This window comes from Pelodiscus sinensis, chromosome 22 (genome assembly GCF_052426305.1).
Source record: "Pelodiscus sinensis isolate ZL-2025 chromosome 22, ASM5242630v1, whole genome shotgun sequence".
Taxonomy (NCBI): domain Eukaryota; kingdom Metazoa; phylum Chordata; order Testudines; family Trionychidae; genus Pelodiscus; species Pelodiscus sinensis.
In genome coordinates, this window is record NC_143073.1 from 13,680,691 (window position 1) to 13,708,539 (window position 27,849).

Below are 27,849 nucleotides of genomic sequence, written 5' to 3' on the forward strand. Positions count from 1 at the left end.
TCATCTCCCTATATGTGCGCATCATTGAAGATGGGATTGGTCCTGCTTTGCAGGGGTTGGACTAGATGACTTCTTAAGGCCTTTTCCAACCCTCAACTAAATCATCCCAACCAGGGCTTTGTCAATCCTGGCCTTAAAAGTCTACAAGGATGGAGATTCTACCCCCTCCCTAGGCAACCCATTCCTGTGCTTCACCATCCTGCTAGTGAAATAGTGTTTCCTAATATTCAATTATCACCAAAGTGTGGGGCAGTTACTGGGCCCTACACCCCCGTCTTCAGCCAGATTGGCCTGTCAGCCATCAAGTAGAACAGAAGGGTTATTAGCCACCTTTGTAGTCAGTAAGGGAACCTCACAGCAACTAGTCACAGGTGTCTTGTTTTAATATATTTTACTCCACACATTGCTCATTAAAAGTACTGTTATATGGGTGGAAATTGGGTAACTATTGCATTTTATTCATATCAGCAGAACTGACTTAAATGGGGCCTGAGTGTTGTGTAGTCTTGCCTTAATCATATTCATGCCCATCAGTTTGAAATAAGCTATTTGCATATATTTTGCATATATATTTGCATGTATATGCAACCACACTTAAGTTGTGGCCCGCTGCATGTGCTGTGAGTATCATTGTGGCCCCTGGGGCTTCCAAAGTTGAGTAGCCCTGATATAGGCCATTGTGTATGCGCAAGAGGCTGGGATATTCTCCCTCTGCGGAAGACACACCTGAAATTCCCATCACCTTCTAGTACCAAGAGAAACTGAGGCACAACGGTTACTGTAGGACAGGCACTCTCATGCAACATAACAAGGTGAATAAAATCCCCACTTACAAAGACTTTCAATGCGGGTGGGGCCTTCGGGCTCCTTGCTCACGGAGCAGCTATTGGGGACTTGCCTGGCTTTATCTTGCTCTCTCAAACAAGATGGGAGCTTGTCATTTTTCTGTTAGCTCTTGGGACATTGGTGCCAGACTAAAGGTTAGCTCAGGAAGGTGGAAATCCCATGGGAAGAGGTGCAAAGCAGATTGCTGTGGAGTCCTACACCTGGGCTGGCGGCCTTGCCTGTTGGTTGGCCTAGAGTGGGCCAATGTCACTTTGGCAGGGTTGTCATCGATGGCATTGGTCTTCCCCCAGTAAGGACCGGTCTGAGGGAGGGAGGCTTAATACTCATCCTTCTTGGTGAGGGCTGAGGAGCAGAGCTGCAGGACAGCCCACATTGATGAGCTGGGCCTGGTCGAGTCTGACTTGTGGGTGGGGCTGGTAACAGGACTCTGTGCTGGAGGGAGGAGCAGGCCTGGGCTAGGGTAGTGGAGAGAGAAGAAGAGCTGCAGGCCGCCTGTTCTCTTTAGTGCTCCCTTTTCCCTCTCATTGCTCTTCTGCACCAACTCACAAAATACTCTTGTGAACCTGGCTAACTCAGTTGCTAGAGCAGGAGTGGGCAATCATTTTTGAAGGGGGAGGCCACCCTAGGAGTGGGGGAGAAGGGCTTGGGCACAAGGGGCAGGGCAAGGGCACTTCCTCTGCTTCCCTGCCCACAGCCCCTCATCGGCCGGGGGGGGGGAAATGCGTGAAGTCTTTGCCTCTGCGCCCCTCCCCAGTGCCTGGAGAGAACTGCCAAGTGTTGAAAACAGCTGGTGATTCCATCTAGATCGGTGTTTCTTACATTTTTTAAGACTGAGGAACACCAAACAGTTGGTTTTTTTTTTTTTTTCCTCAACACAAAAAAGTTGTCTGCTCCTTTAAGGGCAGCCATTTTGAACTTCTGGTGTTCTCCCCAGCACACCTCCAGCTGCCTCGCGGCACACAGGTGTACCATGGAACACAGTTTAAGAAACATTGCTCTAGATCAGGATTTCCCAACCTATGGGTCGGGATCCAAATATGGGTCACCATTACATTTCAAAAGAGTCATCAAGTGTTTCCCCAGGTGGCTCTGCCTCCTCTCCTGTCCCCGTTTTTGAATTGCCTTGGGTCACCAAGTCTTCCTGAATTGTCAAAATGGGTCCCCATCTAGAAAAGTTTGGGAACCACTGCGCTAGATGCTGTGCACCCCTGGTGGGGGTGGGAGTGATAAGACGGCCGCATCAATCTGCCCGTGGAGCTTTTTTGTCAATCCCTGCGCTACAGCATCCCACTTAAAAACATAAGAACAGCCATACTGGGTCAGACCAATGATCCATCCAGCCCAGTATCCCGTCTGCCGACAGTGACCAATGCCATATGCCCCAGAGGGAGGGGACACAACACGTAACCCTCATGTGATCCCCGCTCATCATCCACCTCTGGAGGCTAGGGACACCATTCCTACCCATCCTGGCTGATAGCCAGGGCTCGACAATCATGGCGAAAACCACTCGCCAGCCCCGCACCATGCATGCGACTGGTTGAAATCTACTCACCATGGGCGAGTAGATAAGCGTCTTTGTTGAGATCTGCCAATAGCCATTGATGGACCTAACCTCCATGAATCTATCTAGCTTCCCTTTGAACCCCATCATAGTCCTAGCCCTCACCACATCCTCTGGCAAGGAGTTCCACTGTGCACTGAGTGAAGAAAAACTTCCTTCTGTTTGTTTTAAACCTACTGCCTATTAATTTCATTTGGTGACCCCTAGTTCTTATATTGTTGGAATATGCAAATAACTTTTCCTTATTTGTTTTTTCCACACCAATCATGCTTTTATAGACCTCTATCATATCCCCCCTTAATCTCCTCTTTTCTAAACTGAAAACTCCAAGTCTTTTTAATCTTTCTTCATATGGGACCTGTTCCAAACCCCTAATCATTTTTGTTGCCCTTTTCTGAACCTTTTCCAATGCCAATATATATTTTTTTGAGATATATCTGAGGGTTCTGGGTTCAATACCCTGGTCAGGCAATAAATTTCTTGAACACTTTCATACCCCTAAAGCTAGAAATTTGTCTCTGCAGAATTCTCCTTTACTTCAGTTTTATTTTGAAGACCTGGGCTACGTCTAGACTGGCCCCTTCTTCGGAAGAGGCATGCTAATTTCTAACTTTGGAATAGGGAAATGCACGGGGGATTTAAATATCCCCCGCGGGATTTAAATAAACATGGCCGCCGCTTTTTTTCCGGCTTGGGGAAAAGCCGGAAAAGAGCGTCCAGACTGGCGCGATCCTCCGGAATAAAGCCCTTTTCCGGAGGATCTCTTATTCCTACTTGGGCAGTCCCCAAGCCGGAAAAAAAGCGGCGGCCATGTTTATTTAAATCCCGCGGGGGATATTTAAATCCCCCGCGCATTTCCCTATTCCAAAGTTAGAAATTAGCATGCCTCTTCCGAAGAAGGGGCCAGTCTAGACGTAGCTGAGGAGTTTCCTAGGAAGAGCCTTTGGTGGGTGGGACCAAAGGGGTAGGTTTTCTGAACTGCTCCTTCACCCTCTGGAGGAAGAAGGGCCTGTATCCTTCAGCCTCTCCTCATAAGACATGTGCGTCTGCCCTTTGATAATTATTCTTGCAGTTTCAGCACTCAATAAATGTCAACACTCAGCAAATTTTCTCTGATGATAAGAGAACCCCTCTCCCAGAATCCGCTAGCTAATTCCGTCATAGCAAACTCACGCTTATCACATTCATTCATATCACACTGATTCCTAATAATTCAGCATCACCCCAATAGCATAGCCCCTCCTCTAATCCCCAAAGTCAGACATAAGGCATCCTCAGAGTGACATGCCTAAACTAGCAACTTAATCCTCAATTTGTCCATTTCAATAGGTGAAGGCGGTGGCCTGGCCTATAGGATTTGCCAGGTTTTTACCAGGGATTTTCCTGTGACCTTTGGAAAACTCATAAACTAACTCTGCTAAGGGTCAACAGGACACAGATACAGCCTTTGACTCAAAGAACTGAGACATGGGCAGCAATCTTTGAAAACAAAAATAGCCTTCATTTGACATAATACATCTCCATCTATTGAGATGGGCAACAGTTTGATGGGGATCACTCCAAGGCTGCGTCTAGACTGTCATGATTTTGTGCAAAAGCAGATGCTTTTGCGCAAAATCTTGCCGCCTGTCTACACTGGCTACTAGTATTTGCGCAAGAACACTGACTTTGTAATATACAAAACCACTGGTTCTTGCACAAATATTTTGACGCTCCCGCTCAGGGATAAGCTCTCTTGGGCAAGTATTCTTGCACAAGAGGGCCAGTGTAGACAGCCACCTTAATTTCTTGCGCAAGAAAGCCCGATGGCTAAAATGGCCATTGGAGCTGTCTTGTGCAAGAGAGCGTCTACACTGGACATGGATGCTTTTGCGCAAAAGCAAGTCTTTTGCGCAAAGGCACATGCCAGTATAGACACTCTCTTGCGCAAATACTTTTAACGGAAAACCTTTTCCGTTAAAAGTATTTGTGCAAAATCTTGCCAATCTAGACACAGCCCAAGGTTTTGGAAAGTGGTCAAGGGCCATACTTTGTTAAGGAAGGGGTATCAGGTCTGGGATGGAGGTTGGGTGCAGAAGGAAGCTGGGGTAGGGGCCTGGAGTGCAGGAGAGGGTGTGGGGTTGTGGGGCCTGAGAGGGCATCTGGGTAAAGGAGGGGGCTGTGATCTGGGGCAGGGGATTGGGTGTGGGTGCAGGAGAGGATTCTGGCCTGGGGGAAGAAGTGTGTGAAGGGGTGCAGGGTCTGGGAGGGAGTTGTGACCATGGTTCCCTCTAAGCTGTGCACCTGCACACAACAACTTTTAGGCCCACCCACCTCATTTGCAAAGCCGTGCAACAGCACTCACCTTTCTGCTGGAACTGAAGGTGGTGCTGGTGGCAGCAGCAGCCTGGTGGGTTTTTCTGGCCAGTTGTGTGGCAGGGAGTGGCAGCCCCCTTTGTTCTGGCTGGTGATGCTGCCTGATTCGGGAACCCATCCCTATTCAGGCCAACATTTATACACATGTTTTACTTTAAGAGAATGCTTAACTCCTCTTGACTTCACTAAAGTACTCTCCTGAAATATGATTGTGAACTTATATGGCTATGAGGTCGTCTTCTACATAGTGTTCTGAGAAATCAAATTCAGGAAAATTCAGATAGAGCAATAAGCCCAGGAACTAAGCTAAGAAGTTTTTTTTTTTTTTAAGTCACAGATTTATTTTATTATTTTACATCTGAGTATAATAACTAGAATGCCCACAGGCTAGTAGTAAAACGTTAAAAGATAAATTTTGAAACTGTAACTGCTACTTCTGAGGTCTCTTCCAGCTCTATAGTTCTACTTAACTAAGACCCTGTGGACGATGTCCAAGGCTTCTGTGAACTTTTCTGGTATTTTAGGACTTTGTAGGAAGTAAAAATAATTGTAAATATAGTTTAGGTTTTATTTGTATTTTGTATGTGCTGAATGCATTTCTCAGGCTGATTACAGGGGACACTCAGTACATATCACTGCAGTGAACATTTCTAGTTTTTATTTGCACGTCACTTTTTAATCCTAATGCTTGATTATAGCAACAAGCTGCATCACTGGTCATAATGAAGTCATTTAAATTACACATTATGCTCTGTATTTTCTATATAATGATGGAGACAAAAATATCCATCAGGTCAGGCAGTCTTTCCAGTTTCAAATGATATGTATTACATTAAATTTTCTCAAGCTCACAATGTAAATCAGAAAATAAGTTTTTTTCTGAAAAAGTTATCAGTCACTATCAGCATGTATTTTATTAGTTTACATATTATAATATATTTATTAATTAAATGTTTGATTATAATTAACTGTGTCACAGGCTAAACAGTAGGGCTACGTCTAGACTGGCATGATTATCTGAAAATGCTTTTAACGGAAAACTTTTCCGTTAAAAGCATTCTCGGAAAAGTGCGTCTAGATTGGCAGGATGCTTTTCCACAAAAGCACTTTTTGTGGAAAAGCGTCCGTGGCCAATCTAGACGCGCTTTTCCAGAAAAAAAGCCCCGATTGCCATTTTTGTGATCGGGGCTTTTTTGCGGAAAACAGTACTATGCTGTCTACACTGGCCCTTTCGTACAAAAGTCTTTCGGAAAAAGACTTTTGCCCGAATGGGAGCAGCACAGGATTTCTGGAAAAGCACTGATGATTTTACAGGAGATCGTCAGTGCTTTCCCGGAAATTCAAGTGGCCAGTGTAGACAGCTGGCAAGTTTTTCTGGAAAAGCTGCTGATTTTCCGGAAAAACTTGCCAGTCTAGACACAGCCTAGCATACTGAGAAACTCCTTAATATAGCAGAAAGAATAATATACCTCCAATTGTGCATGGTAAGAATGTTTCTTATACAGAAATTACTGATCCTGTAGATATTCTAATGCAACTTGAACAAAGTTGAAAAACTTCTTTATAACCTTAAAACCCTACAGCTTTGGTACACATTAAACCAAGATTCAGCTTTGTAAAAGTGAAGGTCTGAAATGTGACTCAGATGCAAACTCAACCCCCAGCACAAAATTCAATAGGAGAGAGAGATGAAGTAGTGTGCGGGGGGGTGTATGGCAGCAGGTGGATGTATGAGGGCAGTAAACAAACATATATCAAGCAATGCACTGCTCAGGAGAGCAATAGCTGGAGTATCTCCCTTTATTCATAATTATAGCTTCTTTGATGTTGAAAGAAGAAGCCCAATGTGTTTTCAGCTGTAGGATTTTGAGTCACATTATCAGGAAATTGAATATATTGACACTTTGGACTGAACCGATCTGTAATTCCCATTGTTTGTCAGACATCTAGTGTCCCTAGCAGTGGAGACCATGGTGATTTTTCTTTTTGGGGGACATGAGGAGGGAAGGCTACAGACAAGAGATGGCAGCTGGAGAGGCTGTTGCATTTAGCCTCCTCTTTTAGCACAAATAATGTGTTGTCCAATGGCCCCTTGCACATCTATGTCCATTTCCAACTTTGCTATCACTGTAGGCCTGACCCACTTCCCATTGCAGTCGTGAAAGTCTTCCCACTGCCTTTCATGGAACATGATTGGACATTGGACCCAACATTTTTGCTGCATTAACAAAAAGAAAAACAAATCTACTCAGCCTGTTCTTCACAGGGGGTGTGAGTTCTGTTGTGACAGATGCTGAATGGCCCAGGCAAGAAGAGGGGGTATTTTTATAAACTAGTTGTCAATTAAATAGCTTAAGAATCAGCAGGCATGGGAAAGGGAATACACAAGGAGCCCAGAAACAGGACATTCAAATTGTTTGTTACAGCCCAGGCTGGCCACTTGCTCGCTAAGCCCTTTCCTTGTTAAACAATTGCACTATCATGGGCAAATGAGCTGATATTTGCATAACACATTGGTAATATAAATGTGATCTGAAGTGTTGGTACAGAGCAAGGACATGATGTGGTCATCTGACCTCAGGAAACATCTTTGTTCTAGCAGACAACCTTTCTGGGATTCAGTGCTGTCACACTCCAGACTTGAAATTTTTCCACGATCCACTTGGATCAACCTTGCACATTGTTATCCTCTGGATGCCAATTAGATGCTGCACACATCTAGCAACTAGGAAAATGGTGACACTGGTTGCTAATGGATGCAGAAGTGACTGTATCTGTCTCCTTAACCGTCACACCAATGTCTGAATATGCTCCTCTTTCAATAACCTTAATTCCTTGACTTAAAAAAAGAAGTAAATTTGGGAAGTAGATTAAGTGAACAGCTTAATGGTAGACATGTTTTAATAGGGCATCCCATGCATAAATGACATCATCCAGTAAAATCCCTCTTTGTGTCTGATAGTCATTCCAATACTGAGAAAATTGTGGGAAATGGTAAAATGAAAAAAAATGGAATGTGAGTCTACATTTTATAATTCATTGCACAGCAACTGAAAAGAACTTCAAACAGAACACTTTTTTATTAGGGCTGTCAATTAGTGGGCGTTAACGCCTGTGATTAACGCAGGGCAGAATGAACGTCTTAAAAAAATAATTCCTGTTAATCGCAGAGGTCAGCAAACCAGCATGAGCTGCTCCAGAGGCCGTCTCTGGTAAGGCGCAAATGCAAACCGTCACCAGAGGGCGCACAGAAAAAACAAGCAGCCAGAAAAGAGGCTTCTCACCTCCCGCAGAGAAGTAAACAAGAAAAGTAAAGACCCTGACACCCGTCCCTCTCCCCTCCCAGGTGATCACATTTTTTAAAATAAAACAGCCTGGGGGAGGGGGGAGGAGGCTTGCCCAAGCTGTCCCCCCCCCAGCAGGGCTCACCCAAGTCACCATCTCTGCCTCCTGGGGCTGGGACTGACCCTCCCCCCGCATCTGATTCTGTTGCTGAGGCCTAAGCTCAGGCCCTTCAGATTACGAGCCCGAGACGCTGCCAGCTGCACGAAGATGGCAATAGGCTTGGATGCTGCACTGCTGCCCACAAGGGCTCGTGAGCGTTGGCACCCAGCAGCATCCCAGCCGGGCAGAGGGCTACTGCCTTGGGGCCCTGCCCGCTCCAGTCCCCCTGGGGAGGGGGGAGGCTGCTGCCCAGGAACCGGCTGGTGTCCAAGCCGCTGCCCCCAGCATCAGTTCCAGCCCTTGCCCCCCCCCCCAGAGCTGGGTCCTTTCCTCCCGAGCCGGGCAGCTCGCTACTCCGCTGGGAGCCCGCCTCAGCCGGAAATCAGACACCTCCCTCCGCGTGCGCCCCGCTGCGCTAGCACCGAGCCGGGTGGGGGCGGGCAGCGTGTCCCCGAGCCCAACGGGGCGGGGGCTCCCGCAGCTCAGTGCTCGCCGGGGGGGGGGGGGGCAGGCAGGACGGGCACCCGCCCCCTCCTGCAGGGCAATTTGGAGTTTTATGACCCTCCCCCACTGATGGTGCAGGGGCCGCCCTGCCCCCCCCCCCAGCTGGGCAGAAGTGGGGGAGAGCCCCGCACGGGTACCCGCTGCACCCCCCACAGGCGCGAGGCGGACCAGCCGCTGCTCTCCGGGGCGGGCTCCCAGGAGAGACTCAGACGCCGCCGAGCAGCGCGCCCAGGGCAGGTGTGTCCGGGGTGGTGCCCGCCCGCACGTGCGCGCCCCTGCAGGCCCTTCCCACGGTCTCCCTCCGGCTGCGAGACTTGACCCCCGGCCCCGTTCCCCGGCGGCGCGTGCTCCCCCGGAGCCGGATCGGGCCCCTCCCGCTGGGAGCCAGCGCCTGGGGGAGAGAGGGTCGCTTGTGCAGAGTCACCTCCCTGCCCCCCCCCCCCGGTTCCAGGCGCTGCAGCCCGGGCGGGGTTTGCAGGGCACAGGAAGGGGCTGGCGCTGGGGGCGGGCGGCGCTGGGAGGAGGCGGCAGGAGCCGGCGGGGGGAGAACAAAGAGCCGAGAGCGGCAGCTCCGAGAACCCGCAGCTGCCCCCCCTCGTGACGTCCGTGCGGGGCATTAACCCCTCCCTGCCCGCCGGGGCTGTTCTTCATCTGGGACCAGCACCCCCCTGCCGACCCCGGTGAGTGAGATAGGGGGGGGTCTCCTTTGTGGGTCTGGGAGCGTCGCGGAGGGGAGGCAGTCCCGGGGATGGGAGGGGCTGTGAGATTTACCTGTCTCTGCGCCCCGGACACGTAGGAGGTAAAGAAATGAGGGAAATAAATAAATTTCCTTCAAATGATCCCTCTTCTCTTGCTAACGCTGATCAGATTTTTCCCATTTTGTCCCCTTTCTAATTAAAATATGCAAATCCATGTAGATTATTCCCCCTCTTCTCTCAAGGTTGCCACCTTTTTGCTCCTCCCCATCTCCCACTTTGTCCCCTTTTCCCTCTCCAGTTCTCAAATATCCGTTTCCGTTTCAAAACACTTGAGAAGGGGGTTCCCCCACCCATGTGATCTACTTGGGTGGGAACTAAAATGCTGGGGATTAAATTAGCTGTTACCACTCAAGACAGATCTGGGAGTCACTGTGCTCTGAAAACATCCACCCAGAGAGCAGCAACAGTCAAACAAAGCAAATGGAATGCTGAGGATCATTAAGAAAGGGATAGAGAATATCTTATTGCTTGTCTATAAATACATGGTACACCCACACCTTGAATACTGCATACAGATGGGGTTGCTTCATCTCAAAAAAGATATCCTGGCTCTGGAAAAGGTACACAAGAGAAAAATAAATGATGAGGGGTGTGGAAGAACTTCTATATGGGGAGAGATTAATAAGACTGGGACTTCTCATCTGGGAAAAGAGATGACTGGGGAATATGATGGAGGTCTATACAAATCATTACCAGTGTGGAGAAAGTGAATAAAGAAGTTATTTACTCCTTCCCATAACACTAGAACTAGGGGTCACCAAATGAAATTAATAGCATGTTTAAAACAAACAAAAGGAAGTGTTTCTTCACACAGTGCACAGTCAACTTGTGAAACTCCTCGCCAGAGGATGTTGTGAAGGCAAAGACTATAACAAGGTTTAAAAAAGAGCTAGATAGATTCATGAAGGTTATTAGCCAGGATGGGTAGGAATAGTGTCCCTCGCTTCTGTTTGTTAGTACTGGGAAATGGGTTACAGGAGATGGATCTCTTGATGATTCCCTGTTCTGCTCATTCCCTTTGAGGTACTTGGCATTGGCCGCTGTCAGAAGACAGGACACTGGGCTAGATGGACCTTTGATCCGACCCAGTGTGGCTGTTATGTTGCCCTGACTCATCTGCCAAACAGGCTGGGGATAGTGGGTGCTGTTTGGGGGAGCCCTGAGACACAACTGCCTTTGGGGTGTGGTGGCCATTCCCTGCCAGCAACAGAGCAGGGAAGAGGCCAAGGATTTTCCTCTCCCCTCACACACAGAGGGGTCCATTAGTTACACACAGTGTTGCTCAGTTAGTCTGTGGTTGGAAGTTTGGAGTTCTTGCTGTTTTCCCAGTGCCTGCATTTTAAGGCTCTCTATGGTTCTTACTGGCTTTTGCCCTGCCTCCTGGAGCTACTGAACACCAGTGCACCACTCCATAGCTTCATCCCATTTGTGCTCTAATGTACATCCCCAAAAGAGACGTAAGAACGGCCAGATCGAATCAGACCAAAGGTCCAGCTAGCCCAGGATCCAGTCTCCCTACAGTGGCCCAGAGGGAACAAACAGAACAAGGAATCATTAAATGATTCCCGGCTTCTGACAAACAGAGATGTGCAGAGATGTGCTATTTGCACATCCTGGCAAATAGCCATTGATGGACCTGCCCTCCAGAACTTATCTAGTACCAGAGCATCCAGGAAATATCAAGGTGAGGGGACGAAGAGAGAGCCCCGGGTCTCTCCCAGCAGATCCATCCCACCCCTACTAGCCAGCAACTGATATGGGAGGGCCCAGGGCATTTACAGAGAATAGCTGCATGGAGGGTGTGAGAGCCAGATGGGCCCATCCCGAGGTAGCAAAGTTGACGTGGCTCTGTGGCCATTTCTCATTTCAGATGTTCTCCTTTTCCAGAGAAGTCGGGCCTGAGTCTGCAAGGAACCATCAGTGGTGTGGTGCTTAACTTTTAGTCACCTGGAACTAGAGTGAGAGCCCCAAGGCCGCTGTTCATCCCACGAGGCATACCGGGGAGGCCGACAAATGCCTTTGATGTTGACGGTGGAGCGTCCTGACTACAGCGCTGTGCCAACAAACAGCTGATCAGCACAGCGCGGCAGCCATTTTAATTTAAACGAAGCGGTGATTATTTAAATCACCGCTTCATTTTCCTATGTCTACAGAGGTAATCTACATCTTTACGTCCTGACATCTCTACGTCCTGCTGCTCCCATTGGCTGAGAACATTAATCCATGGCCAACAGGAGCTGCGATCGCTGATACCAGTGGCTGTGCAGGTAAATAGAGTGGTGGTGGCCCACCTGGGGCTAACTCTGGAGAACTGCCAACATGTATTTGCCCACCACTGCTCTAGAGCTTAGGGAGACGGGCATCTGGACACCTATAGTGTAGCAGCAGCGTTCACACCCAGCGGCAAAAACGTAGGTGCCTCGGCTTACAGGGCGGAACGGCAGCCGAGCAGAGGGTTTGTGGATCTCAACAGCAACATCATCTGTGACTTTAGGTGCCAAAGTCCTTTTGTGCATCTGGCTCTTGGGTTGTCGTTCGAGTTATGGTGCGTGATTCTCCATGAATGGGAAGGAGGTTTTAACAGGCACTCCCATGGCACCTGACTCATTGGAGTCTCTAATTTCCCACAATCCTCCTGAGATGGTGCTGGCCCTCCTTACCATTCATGAACCCCACTAGCTCAGAAGTGGGCAAAATACGGCCTGTGGGCCACATTCGCTCCACCAAACCTTCAGATCCAGCCCATCAGATCCTCTAGCTTGCCAGTGTCCCACAGCTTAACGGGACCCTTGGGCAGGTTTCTTGCCTGCTATGTCGTCTTCCCCCTCCCCCCCCCCCCAAACACACATGCTGTTTGAAGTGGTTGCCTGCTGGGGCCATGGGTTTGTCTCTGCCATGCACTCCATGGGGAGCGGGCATCCATCCCCAGCAGGATCACACAGCACACATTGGCCAGGAACCAGCCAATGGGGGTTGCCTGGGCCATGCTTGCAGGTGCACTCAGCACACAAAGACCCCTCCCCCCCCCCACAGAGTGCATGGTGCATGGACACACACACTAGCCCCTGCAGCCAGCTGCTTTGAGTGGCATGTGGGGGTGTGGCAGGCCAGGAGCCTGCCTGAGGGTCCCATTCGGCTGCAGGCCAGGAGTAGGGATGTAAAGGGTTAACCAGTGACTTGATGGCGTGCTTACTGGGTAACCAGCTAACCGCCCCAGCCCAGCTGGAGCAGCCCGCCCACACCACCTTGTAGTGGGTTCAGCCCGGCCTGGCTGCAGCAGCCCACAGCATGACGGGGTGGCTGCTCCAGCCTGGCCAAGCAGGCTATGTCATGCCGCAGGTGGGGAACTGCCCCATAGTTAACCGGTTAAACATAGCGTTTAAATGGTTAACTTTTAAAATGACAATTTACATCCCTCGTTGGGATCCACCTAGGTAAGCACCTCCCAGCCAGAGCCTGCCGCTGGCACTTCATCTCCTCCCACATCCTAACACCCTGCCCCAGATCACAGCCAAAACCCTCTGCATCCCTGTGCCAGTCACAACTCCCTCCCAGACCTGCACCCCCTCTTACACCCTCCCCCAGGTCAGAATCCTCTCCTGCACCCTTACATCTGCCCAGACCCCGAACCCGAACCCCCTCCTATACTCCCAGTTCCCTACCCTGAGCTCCTTCTGCATCTAGTCTCCATTTCAGACCCTGCACCCCCTCCATTAACATAGAGCAAGGTCCTTGACAAATTTGTCATGGAATTGACAAATTCTTAGGCTATGTCTACACTGCTGGGTTCTTGCACAAGAACGTCCACACTGCCCTGTACAAGATGTGCTTTTGCGCTAGAGCTCCCATGGCAGTGTGGACGCTCTCTCGCCCAGGAAAGCTCTGATGGCCATTTTAGCCATAGGACTTTCTTGCGCAAGAGAGCGTCCACACTGCCGAGTGTCCACAATGCCCTCTTGCGCAAGAAGCCCTCTCTTACCACGCCATACTGTATATTCCCTTGCGCAAGAGCAGGCGGGCAGTGTGGACGCTCTGCAGATTCTTGCGCAAGAACAGCTATACTTGCGCAAGAAGCCACGAATGTAGACATAGCCTTAGAGTGCCCCCCCCATCAAAAATTATTGCCCACCCCTGCGCTAGCTCATACACACAGCTCCCTAGCTCATGCATAGGGACTCCTTGACTTCCTTACGGCTCTCCTATTTTCATTGGTACCCTCTATCAATAAGATGATAATCCGAGGAAGTTCCTCCTCTGAGTAGAATCTTTACATTCTGGGGCACAAAGGTGCCTTCTGTGTGTTTTCAGAGCCCCTTGCAGGATGTATGCAAAGCTCTGTGTGCTCTCAGCTGAGAGGCAGACCATTAAATATCAAGCACCGTGCCAGCTAGCCCCAGGATTTTACTACGTAGAAGTAAGCTTGAATGCCTTCCATATGGCAATGCCCCCATCACAATTAGAAAAAGAACAGAGAAGGGCAACAAAAATGATTAGGGGGGGTGGAACAGCTTCCATATGAGGAGAGATTTAAAAATTGGAATATGGTCATTTTAGAAGAGATACAGTTGAGGAGGCATATGATAGTCTGTAAATCAGGAGTGATGGAGAAAAAAAATTAACAAACAAGTTTTATTTGCCTTGTCACATCTCACAAGATGTAGGGGGGTCACCCAAAGAAATGAATAGGTAGCAGGTTTAAAAGAAATGAAAGAAAGGTTCCTTCGACACATGGTTAACTTGTGGAACTCCTTGTTGGGGGATGTTGTGAAGGCTAAAAGTATAACTGGGTTTGGCAAGGCATTAGTTATGTTCCTGGAGGAGAGGTCTCTTAATAGCTGTTAGTCAAGGTGGTTGGGGAGGCTACTCCATGCTCTGGTGTCCGGAGTGGGGGTCACTGGGACTGGATAGATCACTTGATTCCCTGTTCTGGTCATTCCCTCTGGAGCATCTGGTGTTGGCCATGGTCAGAAGGCAGGATGTTGGGCTGAATGGATCATTGGTCTGACCCAGTATGGCCAGTGTTATGTAAAACTGTACACCATTCTTGGTGGCCCCATGAATTCACTGGATCTCGCTTGTTTTCTTTCCCTTCAGCAGGGTTCCCAGTTTCCAGACCTGATGTGAGCTCCCAGCAGGAATGAAGGGAAGAGCTGTGGGCCCTGGATCTCCAGGGCGCCGAGGAAACAGAGACGCTGAGAAGTGCATGCGCAGGTCAGGAGTTAGTTAGATCCATTCCTCCAGGAAACCACCACAAGTCCATACAGAGACCCCAGGAGCTCTCTAAATTCAGGGTGGTCCCCATCAGATGTGGTATCCATATGGCAGACGTGGCTCACAGCTTCCCATCCATCCTCACCGCACCAGCAGCAGCTCCCTGTCTGGCCTCCTTTCGGCCTGAGTTTTCAGATGGGATGTGGAAGCAAAACTGATCCTCTCCTGTCTTCCCTATGGTAACAGTTTGGAGTGTTCAAACCCCTGATTTTTTCTTCTTCCCCATCGCTCCACCCTTTACTCGGGTTTCTTCCACATTTTGAGGTTTCCTTTGTCCTCAGCGCATGGGGCCATCCATATTTCTCTTCTCCCCTCACCCCAGTGGGTGACACGGGCAGATGAGTTGGTAGAAGGAAGAAACCCCCTAGCAGCAAAAGCCAAGCCGGAGGATGAGCAGGAAGGTGTCCAGGGGAAAGCCTTAGAGAGGCAATTGAGGAAGAAGGAAGATCCACACTAAGGGCAGGTCTGCACTACAGGGCGAGATCGAGCAAAGTTATGTGACTTCAGCTACATGAAGAGCATAGCTGGCAGCATTGTACTTAGATCTACTTACTGCAGCCTCTTTGGCAAGAGATTCTATCCTGTTGTCTCCCCTTGTGCGTCTTGTTGAGCTGGAGACCTGGAGCAGGTGAGGGCGTGATCAGTGGTTGATCACCTAAGCTGCCATGGAGACAGGAGTGGGGGAGAATCCTCTCTCCCTGAGGCAGCTGCATACTGAACACCTCATCTTCATCTCCAGCCCCACCCCAGAACCTGAACCCCAGTCCTCTGCCTGACCCCTCTCTGGCCCCCCAAACCCTCAGTCCCACAGTGTGTGTGGAATGACTTGTGATGTGCTGTTTCACCTCCACATTGGCACACATAACAAAAGCCATTGCAGAAGTAATGAACAAAAAGAGAGAGAGAGAGCACTGCTCTATACCAGAGTTGTTGACTTGAGTCCCACAACTTGAACTCGAGTCCAACTTCAGTCACCTAGGTGCCTCGACTGGAGACTCGAATCGGGTTCATTGTTTGTGACTTGAGACTCTACTTGAGACTTGCTAATTTTGTTAAATCGACTTGGTGAAAAAAATTGTCCAGAAATGCTGATATTGATGGCTTGTACAAAAGTGACTTGACTTTTTTTAAATTAAGACTTGAGACTCGACTTGGGACTTGAACTGTTGTGACTTGAGACTCGAATTGGACTTGACAATGACGACAACACTGGTCTATACTAGACTTGATTAATCAACTCCTGTTGGCTTGATCACTGATTTCTCAGGCCGGCCCTTAGTGAAGATAGGCCCTGAGTTTACCCCCATGCTGAAGGTTCCATTCCCACACAGCCTGCTGCCTGTCCCCTCCTCGCTGCCTGAGAAATGTCTGTCTAAAACCTCTCTTTTAACTGCACTCCCAGGGGGTGCAGTCACTCAAGTTTATCAGATATTCATTTAAACCCCTCCCATTTCTCCCAAGCATTGCATTCTGATTACACCTTCTCTGCTCTTCCAGTGTTGCCCCTTTTTCTTCTTAGTTATCTACCACTGATTTAATATCCCCTGAAATGTCTCCCTTCTCTCGCTAAAGCCACGTTGCATGGGGCTCCCTGAAGCCTGCTTGAATGGCCGGCTGTGGGAGGTGAAATCAAACACTGATGTAAAAATCTGAAACGCAGGAGGACTCTTTCCTCCCTTCAGGTTTTGGAGGAAAGACGTCTGCTCTGAGTCTTTGCCCTCACCTGGGAGTCAAGAGAGGTGGAAAGGGGCTCCCCCAGTGATCAGCACTTGTCTGTGGGGAGGTGGTTTTATTAGTTCCCATCATCAGAGCAATAATAATCAGTCTCTGCTTATTGCTGTTTGTTCTGACTGATGTTCCAGTCTTGGCAGGTCGTTCCCCCATTGAAAGCAAAACAGTTTTTTTTTTTATAATAGGAGTTTTTTTCTTTTTTTAAATAGGAATTAGTGAGTTTTACGTTGTTATGCTGTTTTTTTGACAGGTGTGTTATTTGTAGAGGTTTGTTTTGCTATGGTACGCTGGTTTTGATTATGAATAGTTTGTTTTAATTGATAGGTGCTTGGGTTTTTTTAAAGCTATTAATTTGCCCACTGATTACAGTTGGATGGGGGATATGCAGCAATTTTCTGGTGCTTTTACATTTTTTGGCTCGTTTTTAAAAACATTTGGCTTTTATTTTTTTAACTCATTCCTTATTTACATAAAAGAGGGTTGCTTTCTCTGTTAGAGAAGCAATATGCACATTCAAATAAGGACATTAAGGCTAAGTCTATACTGCAGCTTTCTTCTCTTCTGCAAAAGCTTATGTAAATGAAGCGCAGAGTAGAATATTGCCACACTTCATTTGCGTAATTAATTAGCAGGCATTTTTGCGCAAGAGGTTTTGTACAAAAAGGAGTTGTGTAGACGGCTCCTTTTTGTGCAAACCCCCCCTCTTGCTCAAGAGCCATTCTTCCTGGAAAAAAAAATTAGGAAGAATGGTTCTTGAGCAAGAGGGGGTTTTGCGCAAAAAGGAGCCATCTACACAGCTCCTTTTTGTGCAAGAGGCTTTTGCGCAAAAAAGGCTGCTAATTAATTATGCAAATGAAGCATGGTGATATTCTGCACAAGTTACAATTTCAAGACGGATGTTTGCTGGAAGCCTAAAACAGAATGGTGAGCATAAGGGCCTATTCCTGCCTTAAAATCAACTTTAGACACAGTATTCTGGCTCGTGCACCTTTACTAGTGGTAAGAGAAAGGTCCGTTCTGCTTTCAGAAAGGGTGATTGGCAAAGTACATGTAGGCACATTACTTTGCAGAAAGCTACATTTTAGCTGCATGGCTACAACAGCTGGATTGTCTTTGTCTCCCAGCAGGTGCAGGGATGGCGAATGAGAATGAGAAGCAGAATCCTCAGCGGGAAGATGCTGAGCAAGTGGGACCACACAAAGGATTATTGCAAGGCTCCAAATGGGATGTGCCCAGGAATTGTGAGCTGGGAGGAGCCTGTGAGAACCAGCATAGGCCAAAGCAGCAACAGGAAAACCAGCCAGAGCAGAAAGTGGGTCAGTCCATTCATTGCCAGGGAAGATACAAGAACCTCAAAGAAATTACAGCCCAGCAGCAAATCCTCACGACAAAGAGAAAATACACATGTCCTGTGTGTGGGAAAAGCTTCAGATACCACTCAGACCTGATTATACATCAGAGAATCCACACAGGCGAGCGCCCTTATGAGTGTGGCGAGTGCGGGAAACGCTTCACTCAGAGCTCCAACCTCATTGCCCATCAGAGGGTCCACACTGGGGACCGGTCTTACAAATGCTGCGAGTGCGGGAAAAGCTTTGCTGTCAGCTCCAATCTCATTAGACATCAGAGAGTCCACACAGGTGAGAAACCATATGAATGCAATGAATGCGGGAAAACCTTCACTGACAACTCTACCCTCATTAAGCACCAGAGAATCCACACTGGAGAGAAACCATATGAATGCTGTGAGTGTGGGAGGAGCTTCACACTGAGCTCCCACCTCATTCGACATCAGGGCACACACACTGATGAGCACCCTTATAAATGCTTGGAGTGTGGGAGAAGCTTCAAACAGAACTGCAACCTGGCAGCACATCAGAGAATTCACACAGGCGAGAGACCCTACATATGTCTGGAGTGTGGGAAAACCTTCACACAGAGTTCAGCCCTTATTAAACACCAGAGGGTCCACCAGGGTGACTGACCGGATCAAGGGGTGGCCACAGATTTTGTTTTTCAAACACGTTTGCAACTTCCCACGGAGTGGCCTTGACAGGGTAATGGCACCATCATGTGCTCACTGGGATCTATTAGGGGAGTTGCTTGTCTTTGCATTTTGCCCTTCAATAAATCCCATGATACTTCATGCAACACACAGTCAACCTGTGGAACTCCTTCCCAGAGGATATTGTGAAGGCCGGGACTTGAACAGGAATCAAAAAAAGAACTAGATAAATTCATGGAGGTTAGGTCCATCTATGGCTATTAGCCAGGAGGGGTAGGAATGGTGTCGCTAGCCTGTCAGAAGCTGGGAATGGGTGACAGGGGATGGATCACTTTAATGATTTCCTGCTCTGTTCATTCACTCTGGGGCACCTGGCATTGGCCACTATTGGAGGACAGGATACTGAGCTAGATGCACCTTTGGTCTGACTCAGTTTGGCCTTTGATGTTCTTTCTATGGAGTCCTTCCATATATATATCAGGGTGTGTGTCTGTCTTTTTTGGGTCAGGGGGGCCACTGACCCACAGGAAAAAAAAAATCAATCAGGGGCACACACAAGAGAGAAGTAAAAAACCCACACAAAACAGTCACTGATATGGCTTCAATGGAGAAGGAGAAAGACACTCCCCACATTACCCTCGCGCCCCAGAACCTAGGGGTGCCCAGACTAGTAAATTGTGTGTGCTCCAGCCCTGCTGTGGGGCAGTGGGACAGCAGTAAGTATCCGGCCTCTGGGCCTGAGGTTCCCCACCTCTGTATATATCATGACTGTCTCTCCCTCCTACCAGGAAAGCCCATCCTCCTCCACAGGGGGGAGACAGAGGATCTCAACTAGCCACACAAAGGTGAAATTTACCCTAGTCTCACTCCTTAGCATCCCCCACAGCAAGGTGATTAGGGGGAATCCAAAAGTTCTGGGTTTTTTTCCCCTTGCCCCCGCTCCCCTCACTCCAGCAGCTGTAGCTTCTGCCTGTGTTACAGTGGGTTGATCTCTGTCCATTCTACCTTGGGGTTGAAAGGCATCCTTTCAGTCATCAGATGCAAAGTAATTTTGTGTCCAATGTTACTAACAAATATTGCATTTGGAGAAATAAAAGAGGACAAGTGAGCTCTATTAATTGTTTATCTTCCTGCTACTTGGGAACATATGTAATATATTGTTTCTCAACATTTTGGGACTGTTCTTTGGGATAGCCTTCCATAAGTAAGAGTTTCTAAATGGGCATGTCACAGGGTAGTTCCATTGTCCCTCACACAGGGGGCACTGTTGAGTCTCTGGGCCCCCTGGCACCACACCCTGGCTGCATCTAGACTGGCATGATTTTGCACAAAAGCAGCCGCTTTTGCACAAAATCTTACCGCCTGTCTACACTGGCCACGAGTATTTACAAAGTCAGTGTTCTTGCACAAATACTTTGATGCTCCCGTTCAAGTATTCTTGTGCAAGAGGGCCAGTGTAGACAGCTACCTTAATTTCTTGTGCAAGAAAGCCCGATGGCTAAAATGGCCATTGGAGCTTTCTTGCACAAGAGAGCGTCTACACTGGGCACGGATGCTTTTGTGCAAAAGCAAATCTTTTGCGCAAAGGCACATGCCAGTGTAGACGCTCTCTTGCGCAAATACTTTTAACGGAAAAACTTTTCCATTAAAAGTATTTGTGTAAACTTGCCAATCTAGACGCAGCCCCAGTGTCTTCTGCAACACAGATATGGCTATGCCCTGGAGCCCCCCTTTCCCAGGACAATGCAGCCTACCAGCCAAATCAATAGTCCTGGTGTAGCATTCAGTCAGGGGATAAGGAGGTGCAGTAGGGGGACCCCAACCCTGCCTCTCCACCAGGTCCCAGCCCAGGGCCTTGTCAGTGGTGGACATGTCCCATCACTAACTCAGTGGGGAGTCCACCTAAAACACACTAAGCTGCTCAGGGACTCCGGTTCCCTACCCTGGGTTACTTCTTACCTTGTCCTGGATTGCTTGCATCTTTCCCACCTGCCTCCTTCCAAGCCAGGCCCTTCCATGTCTGATCTCTGCTGGCCTTTGCTGTGGCATCCGGCGGCGGCGGCTGTTGCTGTTGCTCCTCCTCCTCCTCCTCCTCCAGGCTAGAAGCCTTTCTGGCTGACTGGCCCCTCAGGCAGCTCACCTGCAGGCAGGCAGGCAGGCAGGCAGGCCGTCCGTCCGTCCGTCCGTCAGTCCGTCCGTCCGTCCGTCCGTCCGTCCTTCCTTCCCAGCAGCCAGCCCAGACTGAGTTGCCTTTGAAGCTTTTATACCTGACCTGTAGTCTGAGCATGCCCTATAGGGCTGTGGGGCAGGACTTCTTCAGCTAGGTAAACCTGATTAGGTTCAGCTTTCACAGTGCGGGGTGGGAGCTGGTACACCCCATCACAGGGCAAAATAATTTTCTTTCAGGGCATGGACATCCTGTTGGTTATTAACAAATAACCAGGCCATTTATAATTGGGCAAAGTGACAAATCTTAATGAACTCCCATGAAATCAAAGAAAATGGTCATATTAGAAGAAGCTATTTAAGAACCCAAATGTCAAAAATGTTTACTTCAATTAAATCCTGCTGTTGCTCTGTTTATCAATGGTTAGCCCTGGTGTTATTTTCAGTAAATCCAGGGTCTGAGGAATTGAGAAACATTTAGTATTTTTAAGTTACACAGCACTTTTATAGTCTAGTACAGTTACAACACGCATTCAGTCAAAACCTTTGGCATTGTCTCCACCTTTATGTACGCAACCAACAGATCAGAGTAAGCACATTGCTCAGAGGTGTGGAAAATGCATGTCTAAACAATGAAGTTGTACCGACCTAACCACCAACGTGGATGGTGCTTGTGAGGAGGTGGCATATGGACGCCAATGGGGAGAAACCCTTATGGCTGCGTCTAGACTGGCATGATTTTCCGCAAATGCTTTTAACGGAAAAGTTTTCCGTTAAAAACATTTGCGGAAAAGAGCATCTAGATTGGCACGGACGCTTTTCCGCAAAAGCACTTTTTGTGGAAAAGCGTCTGTGCCAATCTAGATGTGCTTTTCCGCAAAAAAGCCCCAATCGCCATTTTTGTGATCGGGGCTTTTTTGCTCAAAACAAATCTGAGCTGTCTACACTGGCCCTTTTGCACAAAAGCTTTGCGCAAAAGGACTTTTGCCTGAACGGGAGCAGCATCGTATTTCCGCAAGAAGCACTGATTTCAGACAGTAAGAAGTCAGTGTTCTTGCAGAAATTCAAGCAGCCAGTGTAGATAGCTGGCAAGATTTTCTGCAAAAGCAGCTGCTTTTGCGGAAAAACTTGCCAGTCTAGACACAGCCTTATAGGTATAGGTTGTGTCTTCACTCAGCCTACAATGACACAGCTGCAAGCGTAGACAAGCCCTTAGTTAACATTCTCTCACTGATCCTCACTGAAGTTGTGAGGAGGTTTCCCTTGGGTTGGTTTCTTCTCAAATCTTCTCTATTTTGCACAGCTCTCTGTGGCAGCTTATTTGGAAAAAGGGAGGATAGCAGACAATGTTCCCTCTAATTTTTTCCACTTGTGCAGAATAAATTTTGATATGTGCATTGAGATGTGTGGATGTGCACCACCAGTAGAAACACATAGCACCGGCTGTGGGTGCTTAGTTAATCTACTGAGTGGCATTTGACTTTCCTGGCCAGCTGCCCACGCACACAGCTTACAAGGAACACTAATCCCCACCTTTCCATGGGAGTCACATAGCAGTCCCTCTGACTGTTGCCCACCTGAAGCAGAAAGAGGAGTGGGAAACTCACCCCTGGTTTTACAATAGGAACCAGCTGGCTCCATCCCTGGAGGAGTTTCTAACAACATCAGGCAGTTATTACTTGAACCTTTGCAATTAGACAACTTCAAAAGATTTTCCTTAGTAAGCATTTGATAAATAACTAAGGTTTTTCCATCTTTAAATTGAAAGATGAAATAGAAGGAACCAGTAACTTGAGTAAAAGATTTCCCACCATTTACATTTTCCAAGTTTAAAGAATGAAGACTTGAGAGGGTTTCCAGAAGAAATTAATTTCAGTAAGGATATGTCTCAAATTCTTTGAGGTTTTTTTTGCAAAGAGACAGGGTGAAAGATGCACTTTGACTTTGTAACACCCTCTATGCCTTGTTGCAACTAGGTCTCTTCTTGAAACCATGACTGTTTCACATGACGAGTAGCTGCCTTGTCCCAAGTTGCTTAGGAGTTACCATTTGTGTGTGACAGCGATTAAACTTCTACTAAAAGTATGGTGCAAAGCACATTTCAACAACAAACACAGCTTCAAAACACAACACAAAGTAAACAGTGGGAAGTTAAAGCAAGGTCACGGTGAAAAGATGGCTTTCTAAGGAATCCTTATGAACAAGGAAGGGTTATTTCCTTCTCGGTAGTTACAGTAGAAACCCCATGGACTTCCTCTGATTACACTGCTATGCTGCCCCATAGTTCAGACTACGGGTGTGGGGCGATGGTTTGGGTGAGACTTAGAAGGGAGTCTTCCTTGTGGGAGGTCTTCTAACAACCGGTGAGCCTATTATGGACTCTCCTCTGGGCTTTGCCACCCCTAATTTTTCCTTGCAGATAACAATAGTGCACCTTAGCTCCCGAGCACCTTTGAATCATTTCCTTGTGATGGCCAGCCCCTGGTCCTGCCTACTCAAAGCCATACGGGATCATCAGTCCCCAAAGGTACTAGCTACTCCAGTTTTCCTTAACCCACCTCTCCTGTGCTCCAGACAGCACTCATGAGCACTTACGAACAAAATGCCAAAGCGGGCAGGGCTCTGCCTCTTTCACAGCTGCTGTTGTTTGCAAACACATATGGCAAGGATCTGCTTTGGTTTGCCAGGGGCTTTATAAAGCCATCTCCCAAAGCAAATGAACAGCATCTAAGTAAGAAAAGAGCAAGACACGACTGGCCCTAGGCATCATCCTTATGAGATACTGTGGGGTGGGTGACCCTTGATCTGCCCCCTCTCTTCCCCCACACAGTTGGCACCTCTGTGACTCTCCAGGAGCAAACTTGGCATTTCCTGTAGCAAACTTCTGCAACTATGGGGCAAAGCACAAGCTCACACAATATCTGGGGACTGGGCACGCATCTGGGAACCTGCGCTGCTGCCCGCTCCATGGGGCTTATGTTCCCTTCTGCTTAAGTTGTGGTAACTTACCTCACTCAGGGAGCTGGAAAAGCCACTCCCTTAGCAAGGCACGTTAACATCAACGCTAAGGGGTATCCACACCGTCTTATGTTGGTGGGAGACACACGTCAGCAAAGCTCCCACCTAGCAATGAGGTGAAATAATTATACCCAGCCAAGGGAGAGAGCTGGCCAGTTACAGAGTGTGTCTTCACCAGACATGCTCAGCTGCGCCCACCTAGTCCCGAAGCAAGTCATGAGGCCTCGTCAGTTTCACCATCTGTAAAATGGAGCTAACGCTGCTGCTCCCTCGGTGTAAAGTCCGTTGGGTGGGCACACGAAGGGACCGGGAATGGCTGTGCCGAGAGCGGAAGGGCTGGAACGGTTCCTTGCAGACACGCGTGGCTCCCGAGGACTCTGCTGGCCCGGGCAAATCTTACCGGTTACAACGAAGGAGGAGCCCGCAGGGCACCTTAGCCCCCTGAGCGGGTGGGAACCGCGAGCTATTTATGTCGCACTTTCGCCCCGCCCCAGCCCCTGACGTACTAGCTTTAACTCTTACCTTAGATGTACGCGATCTCTCGTGTCTCGCGCTAATTTTGGGAGCTCCTGCCAGCAGGGAGGTAAGTCTATGCGCGTGGCTGGAGGCGGGGTGCGGACGCGCCCCACTCGCGTGTTCTCAGGCCGCCCCGCAGAGCCCTACAGCCGGGGGGAGGGGACAGTGAGGAGCTGGGGGGGGCGAGAAGGAGGGTGTCAGGGGTGCCCTGGAATGGGGTGGAGGCACTGTGGAGGGAAGGGGGATGCTGCGGGGGAAATGGAGGGGAGGTTGCTGGGGGCTGCACTGATCCTGACATTCCCACCGGAGGCCCCCGTCATGGCGGTGCTACGCTACTACCGGCACCCAGACTCCAAAGGCTGCCCTGCGTCCCTGCTGCGCTCGGCCCAGGCAGTGCTGAGAGGCATCTGTGCCCTGCACCGGGAGCTCTACTATAATCTCAGCTGGACAGGTAAGGAAGGCACGTGGCCACGGTGGGGGTCAGGGAAGGGGAGGAACAGCCACGCTACACACCGTGAACAGCTTTAATAAGTAGTGAAAACAAATCAGAAGGTGTGGTCCCAAAAGTGAAATGTTTGCAAGCTGCATGGAAATTTTAATAACAGCATACATTAAAAGTACACCCTCAAATTAAACCAAAAAAAGTGTCTAAGTGACCAAACAATATCAAAAGTGGCTAGAGGCAAAAAGGCATCCTTGAAATATTGGAAGTTAAATCCTACTGAAGGGAATATTCTGTCATGTCAAGTGTAAAGGTGTAATTAGGAAGCTTAAAAACAATTTTAAGAACAATGAACAAAAGACAAACTAACAGAAAAACATATTGAAGTGCATCAGAAGCAGGAAAACAAAAAAGTTGCTAAAGGAGCACTTGAAGATGAGACCACTGCAGAGAAGCTAAATGAATTCTTTGCATTGGTGTTGACTGTGAAGGATGTGTCTGGTTTTTTTGGGGAGGGTCTACCTGGCAACCCTACGAGTCGGACCCGTTAAAGGCACCAAGTGATGGGGACTGCCGGAACTTTGGGAACCAGAGACTGCGGGGTGGGGGTTTGTGACCCAAAAGGAGGCTGAGAAACCTAAGAAAAACAAAGTAGGGGGAGCACCAGAAGGGTGACAGGCAGGGCTACCCTAGAACTCTGTTACAGACCAGCTGGTGGCTGCTGGAGGAGGAGGGAAAAATAGGGGGAAAGGGTCAGAGAGGAAGGGGCTTGTGCTGAGGGGAGGGGAGCAGTTCAGGAGAAGAAAGGGGAAGGCACCAAGGGACAGGGTGTAGGAGAGTGACAAATGCCCGGGGGCCAAGTGGAGACAATGAGGAAAAGGGCAGGAGGGGAGGTGTCAATGAGAGGAGGGGACAGGATGATGCTAGGAGAGGAGAGGGGAAAGGCTTTAGGGGCTAGAGGGGAGAAGAAGAGGTGCTGGGAGAATGCTTGAAAGAAGGGTTGGGCATGAGGAAGGTGCGGATGGAGCAAGGCATATGTGAGGGCACAGAGGGGCATGAGATGAACGGGTGAAGATGGTGGTGAGGGGGTGGGCATCAGGGAAAAAGAGGTTAAAGGGGGTAGGGGCAGTGAGGGAAGGGGGAGGCACCAGAAGGGTGCAGGGGTAAGGGAAGGTGCAGGTGCCAGGGGATTCTGGGGATGAAGCAGAAGGGCAGACACCTGCAGGGGAGGGACCAGTACCAGAGGAGAGAGGCAGGGCAGGTGTGTAGAGAGAGGTGTTATGAGAAGGGATGAGGAGGGGTAGCTCACATGATCAGAGTGGGGCTACTGGAGGAGCGGGCACAGGGGGAAGAGAAGGGCTGGTGGAGGGAGGCAGGTTTCAGGAAGGCTGAGGGCAGTGAGAAGGGCATGAGTCAGGACAGCAGAGGAGGGTGAGGGGTTGGGGGGGCAGGAGGCACCAGGGGAGCTGATGGAGCAAGCGGAGGAGACAGAGCAGCAGAGGGGAAAGGGAGAGGTTCATAAGATATTTATTAATAACTTGGGTGCCACAGTGGCACATCCAAACAAGCCACAAACTCAGTACTGGTGCACAACACAAAATGTATTGTGTTCATGGGAGGAAACTCTTAGAGGGAACACTTCCCCCAGCCTCTCCACCCCCCGAGTTAATGTCACACACATTGGGTTAATGCAATTGCAGGATAGTTGCATGAGGGAGATTTGGTGAGGGCCCTATTGGTAAGAGGATGGTGGGAAAAGCTGGATTTGGGAGTCCTGCTGGCTTGGGAGGGGTCAGTATCAGAAGGTTTGTGTCCGTGTCTATCACTCTGTCTTGCCCCAGGTGCAGGGGGACGCCAGTGAGCTGGATTTTGGGGTGGTGCAGTGAGGTGACCCCGAGATGGAGCTGAAGATGAACCGGGTGCTGCGGGGCTGCGTGGAGAGTGGGGCCGCCAACCCCATCTGCAGCCTCCATGACCAGGGAGCTGGGGGCAATGGTGAGAGGGAGCCAGCCAGGGGATGTTGGGCATGTGCTTGGCAGAAGAGGGTCCCAGTGTCTCAACAGTGGATGATTCTTCCCTCCCTGCCTTCCAGAGAATGTGCTGTAGGAGTTGAGTGGACCAGATGGGGCCATGATCTACACCAGCCGCTTCCAGGTGTGTGAGGACCCTTGTTCTCCTCCCTCCAGCTATACCAGGTATGTGAGGGCCCCTACTCCTCCCTCTCCCTCCAGCTGTACCAAGTGTGAGAGGATCCCCTTTCCTAGCTGGGGCCAGGACATGTTGGTATATAAGAATCTAGCAAGAGCCCCAAATTAGTGGTCCTTCTGCTTGTGCCTGTCTGTGGGCATATGCTGCTTGCCTTCCCTCCCCACAGCCAACCACAAGCCTGTTGGTGTCATACACTGACTGGGCTGTGTGGCCGTCCAGATGCCATTATATGAAGAATCAGCATGGGTGCAGTACAGCCCAGCCCGAGGCTGTCTGGTGAATCGGGTTCCTTTGCAGTGGCTCCTGCTCTCGCGTATAACAAGATGGCACAGCCTCTGAATGCACTTTCCAATGAGTGCCATGTCTGCATGACAGTTGGTTAGGGGGCAGGGTTGCACTTGAATGAAAGATCATACAGAAGCTCACAGTCCAGGTCAAGTAATATGGGATTATACTTTATCTTTTGTCCATGCTGCAACAGGCCGTTTGCAAGATCAGCAGAAGTTGAGGTTAGCAGACTTCCGTTGTTGAAACATGGTTTCACTCAGATACTGGTCATAGCTTATTTCTGGTTTTCTGGGACTGAAAAAAGGGGAACTGAGATCTGGATCTTTCACCCTCAGAGGACGATAGGAAAAATACACTCGGACTCAGTAGATATAAAAGTTCCAAAATAATTGGGGCTGAGTTGAGTAATCATGACAAAGGCCAAGGCAATGATATATGTGGTAATACATTGAGAACAATGACCTATAGGAAAAGAACACTTCAGCATTAGAAACATCCCCTGCTGAATATGCATCAACCATTTTATTGTCAGCATCAGCCAAAGAGAAAGGGAAGAGAAGATGTTGTCCTTGGAATGGTCAGAATGATGTCTCCTGGTAATGGGGAAGGCAAAGATAATGAGAAAGATGATGGGTTAACGCCTAAGATTTATCTAGAAGGAATAATGTAAGTACATGGTTTGGTAATATGCACGTACAATCCCTGTCTTATGAAATTGGGGGCTTTGTGACCG

The 27,849-nt window shown here is 48.9% G+C and overlaps 2 protein-coding genes across 5 annotated transcripts in view; both read left to right on the plus strand.

Moving 5' to 3' along the window:
- The first annotated feature begins 9,150 nt into the window (after nt 1-9,150).
- On the plus strand, nt 9,151-21,059 carry LOC142819714 (uncharacterized). Of its 4 annotated transcripts, none has more exons than XM_089772490.1 (4): nt 9,151-9,393; nt 11,342-11,738; nt 14,566-14,682; nt 17,598-21,059. In XM_089772490.1, exon 4 carries the CDS (start codon nt 17,609-17,611, stop codon nt 18,455-18,457), a length of 849 nt encoding a protein of 282 aa, XP_089628616.1. In that variant the 5' UTR covers nt 9,151-9,393; nt 11,342-11,738; nt 14,566-14,682; nt 17,598-17,608; the 3' UTR covers nt 18,458-21,059. The 4 variants fall into 4 exon arrangements, with proteins under 4 accessions (XP_089628616.1, XP_089628617.1, XP_089628618.1 ...); XM_089772491.1 differs by having other exon boundaries at nt 17,601-21,059; XM_089772492.1 differs by having other exon boundaries at nt 14,569-14,682.
- Nucleotides 21,060-27,648: 6,589 nt separating this feature from the next.
- Nucleotides 27,649-27,849, plus strand: part of PFAS (phosphoribosylformylglycinamidine synthase) — a 38,414-nt gene continuing 38,213 nt past the window's right edge. Inside the window, exon 1 of the mRNA XM_089772462.1 lies at nt 27,649-27,782. The gene's annotated coding sequence lies outside the window, so the exon portion shown is untranslated. The remainder of the gene's footprint in view (nt 27,783-27,849) is intronic.